Genomic DNA, 8,517 nt, shown 5'->3' with positions numbered 1-8,517 from the left:
TGGGGTGTGACATCAACTATGGTAATATTAAAATTGACCACAAGAAGTGGCACTCTAAGGGAGTGATTACATGAGAATAAAATACGAGAAACATATTCTAACATGAATGTTTGAAATGATGATACATTATTCTCTCATATTTCTGTCGTGTATTAAACAAACACGAGCGAAACTAAAACATGTATGATCATAAACCGAAAATTTATGGATCATGATTGTTAAATATATTGGCTTGACCGGTTAGACCATTCCGAGTTATTGATGATGTGAAAATATTGAAGAACCAGAAAATTCTTCATGGTAATTAAACATACAATGTGTGCTCTCAAAGGGATGTTAATTATTAGCCAACTAAGTTGGGTGTAAATCTCTTATATACAATGAAAATGATAAAGGATATGTATATCCCGATATGATACCATTTAGTGTTTCTAAAATCGATGCATCGTCTAAATGGTTATCAAATTCGCAACATGAAGTTTGCGTGACTTGTAACTTATCTAATAGCAAGCACATTGTTACAAATTTTTTTTGTCGAAGACGATGTACAAACGTCCATGATTAAATACAAATCCAATAATCATGAGAGCAAAAGTTTATATTGTTTGTTGGAACATGTGTTTTTACACAAGGTAATATTAATTCGCATAAGGCCAATAAGTTATAATACTTCATCCCCATTACAATTGGTTTTTTGGTCAGGAACCAAATATTTCCCATTAATAGTTTTTAGAAGTGCATAACACATTGCAATTACTCCATCACAGTGCACAAATATGAGACATCAAGGAAGGTTGGGAATATATGTTGGATAAGAAAAATATTGATAATTATGTAATCAATGTGGGATTCGTTTCCGACTCAATATTGATTTTTACTTAAACAAAATAATATTTCCAACATGAGGGGGAATAAGAAGCAGTTGGAAAATTAAAAGGTTGTAATGATTTATCATTATGTTGATCCTCAAGTTGTAAAGTGCATGCAAGAAGTTAAAAAGATCATTCATTTACAAGAATTAGCGAATTAAACTACCATATGCATTCACTGGCCTAAATAGAGTGACTAGCTAAGTCACATATACCAACTGTTAGTGCTCCGATTAAGATTAGTGTCCCTGAAGGACAACAATATATTTGTGATAAGTCTAATGGCATGCCTGAAGCATGGTAGATGATTCGGTTCACATAATAAAAATTCTCGAAAATGGAGCAGGTAATGAAATGGTCAAGTCGAGGTACAATAAAAGGATCTCCTGAAGAGACATTAGACATGATGGTTCCAGAAGAACCTAATGGTACCTGAATAAAGAGATCTCAATATATTATATCATGTCTGAAAATATGTGGAACCGATAGAAAATCGACGTCGTTGATAATTTTGTATAGCGCTTGAAATAATGGAAAAGATGAGGATCAAGAATTAAGTTCTGCAGATAAATAAAATTTGAATGAATAAAAGAAAAAGACACAAGCGAGGCAAAAATGAAATCTCTCACAAATCTAGATGTTTTGGGCAATTGGTCTCTATAACTAACGGTTGTAAAATACGTTAGATACAATTGAGCCTTTGTGCAGAAGCCTAACGAGAAATGTGACATTATGAAATATAAAGCACAAATAGTGACAAAAAGTATTTTCTGAAAAACTCATAATTAATTATGAGAATGACTTATTCTTCAATGGAGGTGCAACAAGTTTTACAAGAGAGATTTGATATGTGCATATATATTTAAAATGAAATTTATAAGAAAGCTCCAAAGGATTTAAGTTGCCAAAATCATATAAAGTTCTCGAGAACAATATGACTGCAGTATATAAATTGAATCCGAGTACATATTATTCTTGTATACATTGATGAATGGAATATATATGGAACTCCGGTGAGTTTTCTAATACGATTTATTGGTTAAAAGTAAGCATTTTAAGGATGTAATTACTATGCATTAATAAGCATATGGTGATATTGAATAAACCATGTACAAGAATGGTACAATATGTAATGAAAATAAAATAACTCTTGATGACATCTTTAAATATGACATAAAAAAGAATGTGCTAATAGATGAAACTTATATGTCAAACTCTTGAAGAGTAAAATTGTATACATGATTGGTTAACATGGAAGAAAATCCATAATGGATTGCAAAACCTTTTGAGTCGTATATTGCATATATGATTGGTTAACATAGAAGGAAGTTCATGACAAATTATACCGTGCATGAAGCATTTAAGCTAAAAGCTCAAGAAATTTATTATATGAATTTAACAAGTTCTATACGTGAACTATAAGAAGCTGAGACAGAAATGATATAATCAACTCGGTGATTATCTCTTGGAAAAGAGAGATGAATATGATCCATGTATGGAATATTTTAATATTAAATCAATAATATCATGTTGATGATTGCATGGTATCTTATATAGAGATAGTATGCGTGTAGAGCATTTCTATAATGATATTTTTATCAATCAAACTTCATATATAAAATGTTGGAGCATTTTAATATGAATAAAGTTCATCTCATATAAAACAAATTACTCTAATTCTAAATCCAACTTCTTGGTCAAGAAGTACTATACTTTATTGCAATTGGTGCAATATTTCTTGCTAGTTATACACAACTAGATATATTATTTATTTATATTTATTGATAAGATATAATTTGTTTCAAGTGAAGAGACACCAAAATGATCTAAACAAAGATTTGATACATGCAAGGTATGTAATATATGATTTATATTTTTCTAACCCGTCAAAAGGTTTGGTTAGTCGTATTAATGCAGGGAATGTAATATAACAAAGTTATGGATGTTGTGGTACTTAATTACAAGAAGACGCATTACAAATTACTTATTTACAAGATGAGAAAGTCTTACATGAAGATAGTACATCATTCCAACGAATAAAGAAGTGTACACTACAAGATCAAGTGATGAATTATCAACTCCAAAGTCTTAGATACGCTTTCACAGAAGATCAAACTCCGTCACTTAAAGGATATATAAATGAGGGGGAGCATTATACGCGTTGCACTCTTTTTCCCTTAGCTATGGTTTTATCCCACTGGGTTTTTCTTAGCAAGGTTTTTAATGAGGCAACATCACTAAGTATATATCATTATGTGGATAGTCAAAGGGGAGTGTTATGAATGATCCATAATGTGGTGACTTTCCACATACATAACTTACATAATTATTTATGTTGTATTAATGTTCTAGCCCTATAATTAGTGGCTCTTGTATTTGGTATTATAGATATACTCAATGAAAAGACTCCTTCCATCCATCATTCTATATTATCTCTATCTATATAAATTTCTTATGTTTATCTACTATGAATGTTGGCTGCTAATAGGTTGTTGTTTCACAACAAAACCTCATATCTAGTGAATCATTTTTGAGTTGGCATATATATCTGGTATCCCGTTAAAATAATGGGTCGACTAGATTAACACACTCGACAAAAAATGCAGACCTACTACCAACTACCACGCTTAACCCATTTCACAACCCTTCAACCAGATTATCACGTTTACAACTTGATTATTACCCCCACCAACCCATATGACACGTTAGATGAATGAATTTTATAGCCCGGATTACACAATTATATTTGTGCGCGGATAAGGTTGATAATAATATTTGAGGCACGAATAAAAATAGAATCATGTTCAAGTTAACAATTAAACCACCAGCCCGAAAACATCAACCCACCATTAGACGTGCACAAAAAAAACCGGTTCCGGAACCTAACCGGTGGAACCGAACCGGAACCGGTTCCAGTTCCAACCCGGTTGGAACAATACCCGGTTTGGGTATTTTTGTACCCGAAAATCGGGACCGGTTCTACTATATATATTTCAGTACCGGTTCCAACCCGGTTCCTACCCGGTTATTATTTGGAAACCGGTTCGGGTCGTACCCGGAAAAACCGGTTCCGACGGGTTTTTTTTTCAAGGGTCAAACAAAAAGTCAAACTAGCCGTTGGAACCGGTTTCCAACGGTAATATAGCCGTTGGAACCGGTTTTTTAGACACCAAATAGCCGTTGGAACCGGTTCCAACGGTAATATAGCCGTTGGAAACCGGTTTTTTGAGGCAATATATCCGTTGGAACCGGTTCCAACGGTAATATAGCCGTTGGAACCGGTTTTTGGGCCAAACCTATATATAACTTGTTTCCATTACTTGTTTCACCATTACTTGTAATTATTTGTTTTGGTAAAATTATTTGTAACTTGTTCGACTAATTATTTGTTTTGGTAAAATTATTTGTTTCGACGAAGAAGAATTGTACTATATGTTTTATTATAATTTGTTCGATAATTTTTGTTACTTTTTTAATAACGACGAACATTTTATTTATTTAAAAACTAACTATTACAAACATTATTAACACATAAACGATACTAAACATAACAACTAAAACATAAAAAACAAAGTCCGTCGTTTTAATCCGGGAATACTTATTTTTGGGTTGTAGAGCCGGACGACTCTCCCACTTCCTTTTTTTTATCTTCCAATCTTTTTTTCTCTCGACAATACTTATTCGTATGTTTTCGTAATGTCGAGTTGGACCCTGCTTTAAGAAACTTCGAGCAATATTTGCAACGTGCCAACTCATGTGAGTCGGTCATGAGACACAAATCGTAATGGACCCAAACATCGGGGCATCTTGTTGTTTCGATCACCATAACAACGTCATCATTGGATGCCATTTGTGGTCGGTTTAAGGTTAATTTTGGTTTGTAGTGTGTTTTATGGTTTTGGAATTGAGTGTGTTTGATAGTTTTGAAACTTGCTATTATTAGTAAGAAAATACCCTATTATAGTTAAAAAAACCGGTTCCAACGGTCAAAAACGGCTATATAGCCGTTGGAACCGGTTCCTAACGGCTCTAATTTTTAAATTTCAAAAAAAACCGGTGGAACCGGTTTTTACGTAAAAACCGGTTCCGGTTCATACCCTACCGGTTCTTAAAAGTTCGCATATCTGGGCACCGGTTCGGGTCGGGAACCGAACCGGTTCCTGACTGGAACCGGTGTCATTCTCTACCCGGGTTGAAAAAAACCGGTTCCGAACCGGTTCGGGTTTTCAAGGTGTACCCGATTTGTGCAGCTCTACCCACCATGATTAACACCACGAGTGGGCAGCGGCTACCACCATTGATTTCCCTTTTGGTTCCCATGATTATTGTTGTATGTGACTATGAATCCCAGCATATGATCATGATGTTTTTAACAAGGCAAATATATTAATAATATAAAAGTGGTTCAATAATATGACCATCAAATCACAAGTTATTCAAAGAACAAGAGGCGGTTCAGCATAATTTTCACCAAGTGTTTTAACATAAGCCTCATTTATTATTTGGCTAAATACAATGTGCAAACATTTCAACTTACAATTACATAAAGTGTAAACCATTAACCTCTATGCGAAAACTGAGACAAATCAAACAAGGTTCACCATAACATTATATCGGAGTCAACCCGACCACACCTGCATATTTTAAAAGGCCCAAAAGATTTGTGTTTAGAATACATTACAACAAGATGAATAATAGAACTCTTTTTCTTTCTTTTCTGCCTTTATGTCAAGTTAACATGTGCACAAACTAAAATTAATTAATTATTTAATTATCATACCACAAGCGAGTCTTCCGCCTGCATTTCCAGTGGAGAGGCTAAGTTCGTGACCACCTAAAATTGAACCGACACAAAGGATCAGAAAGGAAAAAAGAAACTATATGACATTCATGTACTAGGTACTTCTAAAATGGTTAAATTTCTAACTGATACATTTATTACTTTTTTTTTAAATATTACCTTTTCCAAGGTCGTCAGCAAGCTCATGAACCACAAAGGCTCTCCCAACCACGGCATTAGGCCCGCTCAATGGTATCTGCAAGCCCTCATTAATCAGATATCAACTAGAAAATCAACAAATTACACCAAACATCATAAAACAAGGAGATGGCAAAACGTTTCGCGTTTAACAAGACTAATGAACTAGAACACGAGACGTTGAACTAAACGTGTAGTTTTCTTAAAGCCTGACATGAACATGTTTAATAAGCGAGTTACACGACTTGCTTAGCATGATTAAATGTAACCAGTTCAGTATCACAAATGACACGACACAACATGTTTAGCACGATTATTGCCATGACTCACTAAACATGATTTAAGAAATAATATGACACAATTACCATGATAAAATTAAATTACTATAAATTACAAAGCATAGTTAATAAAAATAAATATCTGCATCATATTGATAAAGTGTTAAACGTGTCGTGTCGACATATTAACCTTCATAAGTTAAAACATACGAGTCATTAACGGGTTAAGTGGACTGAACCCTTTAGCAATTAACATGCCGGCCCATTTATAACCCGAGCCGACTCTAATAATGTCATGTTAACGAATCATGTCATAAATTGGCAGCTCTAATGAAACATATAAACAAACAAAACTATGCACAACCTGTTTATCAACAATGGTAGCCTCAGCCACACCTGCAACACATTTTCGCACAAAAACAATGAGAAAATTGGTCAATTGAAGACACAAAATAAAAATTAAAAAGCATTTGTAGTGAAATACCATCGGCATTGGCAATTATGTTTCCCAGGTCGCCCGCATGGCGGATTTCATCTTCAGGGGCACCATGAGTAAGCCCATTCGGATTGAAATGAGGTCCTAATATTAACCATCATCACCATTAAACCATTAAAACCAATTATTCCATTTCACAAACCCTAAAACATGTACAAAGTAACAAAATCTAAAAAAAATAAAAGCAAACCTGTTGATATGCACCCATTTGTGGTATCACCAAACTCATGCTATAATGAATTAAAAACACACACAAAACCATAAACACTTAAACAACCAATGAGAAGTTAAGAACACATAACAGTTACAGTAAGATCAAATTAATACTTACTAGATGAAATCCATGAGGTCCTGGAGTCAGTCCAGTTACTTTGACATTCACAGTAGTTGGACCTATAAAGTCAATTACAACAACAATTCACAATTATTATCATATTCAAACCCCAATCCGAAAAATATTTCAATCCAGCTAAGAAGCTGTTTGGCAGCCTCTTATTGGTCATTAAGATGCCCTACTTGCGGTATGCGCATATATAACGTATATATGTGTGGGCCGGGAGCAAAAGTAAATTTTCACTAACTTTGACATTATTTTACTTCATGAAAATAACATACAACAATCGGCCGGTGTCCAGATGGTTGAGTGCTATGTGCCTTGCGTCCAAGGCTTGATGCAAAACTACCTATCGAGCCGGGGGTCTCACCAGAAGCAGCCTCTTTATTCCTATGGGGTAGAGGTAAGGCTGTCTACATCTTACTACATAGTTTTGCTATTGGTGGGATTTACTGTTTACAATTAATAGTAGTTAAGAAGAAACCATCAAATGTTACCTCTTAACAATTAATTAACTATTATTAAGAGGTAGCCTAAACAGCCATTAAGTTTTAGGTTCAACTCAAATCAAATTACTGAAACTATTAATAATTAAATGGTAAATTAAAACAATACCGTCGTCTTCTTGAGTTAGGGTTACGACGCCTTCGACAGTGGAGGTGCCCTTGAGGACGGCGACGGCTTTTTTGGTGGCGGCGACGACGGTGAGGGGTTTAGGAGCGGTGGCGGCGGCGGAGAGAGTTAAGGATTGGCGGTTGATGGTGGATTTGAGAGAGACGCCAATGAAGGAAGAGGGTTGGAGTGAGACTGTGGTGTTAGGGTTTGAGATAGGGAAGATGAAGGAGTTGGTGGCGGCTAGAGAAGAGAATAAGATTGAGTGAGCCGCCATTGCTGCAAGTGCTGCTTGCATTCAGTGGTGGGTGAGTGGAGATGAGAGATGATAAAATGATAATGTTTGTACAGATTAGAAGATGGTGTCTTCTGGTTATTTTATTATTGGCTGTATGTATGATGAGTGATGACTGATGACTGATGAGTTTTGACACTTGTCTTTGGATCTTGGGCTTAAGAATACAAGCCCAAAACTCAGTTGAAATACTGTTTAATATAACCACATTTTTCAACAACAGACCGGACCGGCCCGGAAACAGTTTATTCAACGGGTTCGGCTTACGCTAAATAGGGTACCCGCCAAGGCGAAATGGGCGTTAGTAGTTTGACTGTGAAAAAGGCATCTCGTGCTATGGAATTGGTGGGTTGTTTCTTATGTCTACGGGACCCTCAGTGCGTATTCTTTTTGCTCCGTTCATGTATGGGAGTAGCAAAGCTAACGTTTTATTATGTTTTTATATGATGGCTTTTGTGGGGTGATTGAGGGTATCGTGGTTCGGATGATTGTTTTTTTGGGGGGATTTTCAATGGAAGCTGTCATCATTTCATACACATTTTGAGGGTTTGGGTTTATGTTCGGCTATAGATGTATCTACATATACGCTTTTGTGGCCTCGAGAGCAAAGCGTTGAAATTTCCAAGGCAACATTCTTCATGGTTGTGGTATTTCG

At 35.3% G+C, this 8,517-nt stretch overlaps 1 protein-coding gene across 1 annotated transcript; it reads right to left on the bottom strand.

Moving 5' to 3' along the window:
- Nucleotides 1-5,279: 5,279 nt before the first annotated feature.
- On the bottom strand, nt 5,280-7,947 carry LOC143593774 (superoxide dismutase [Cu-Zn], chloroplastic). Its single transcript, XM_077073288.1, has 8 exons — nt 7,571-7,947; nt 6,953-7,014; nt 6,812-6,851; nt 6,610-6,705; nt 6,490-6,521; nt 5,830-5,905; nt 5,650-5,703; nt 5,280-5,503 (listed from the first exon to the last, which is right to left on the bottom strand). The coding sequence occupies exons 1-8, from the start codon at nt 7,863-7,865 to the stop codon at nt 5,478-5,480; spliced, it is 681 nt and encodes a 226-aa protein (XP_076929403.1). The 5' UTR covers nt 7,866-7,947; the 3' UTR covers nt 5,280-5,477.
- Nucleotides 7,948-8,517: the final 570 nt, after the last annotated feature.

This window comes from Bidens hawaiensis, unplaced genomic scaffold (assembly GCF_021521415.1).
Source record: "Bidens hawaiensis isolate Kalapana, Puna unplaced genomic scaffold, B.hawaiensis_p1.1 tig00042753_1, whole genome shotgun sequence".
Classification (NCBI taxonomy): Eukaryota; Viridiplantae; Streptophyta; class Magnoliopsida; order Asterales; family Asteraceae; genus Bidens; species Bidens hawaiensis.
The sequence above is the reverse complement of the archived record's forward strand: the minus strand, read 5'-3'. Positions and strand labels throughout refer to the sequence as shown.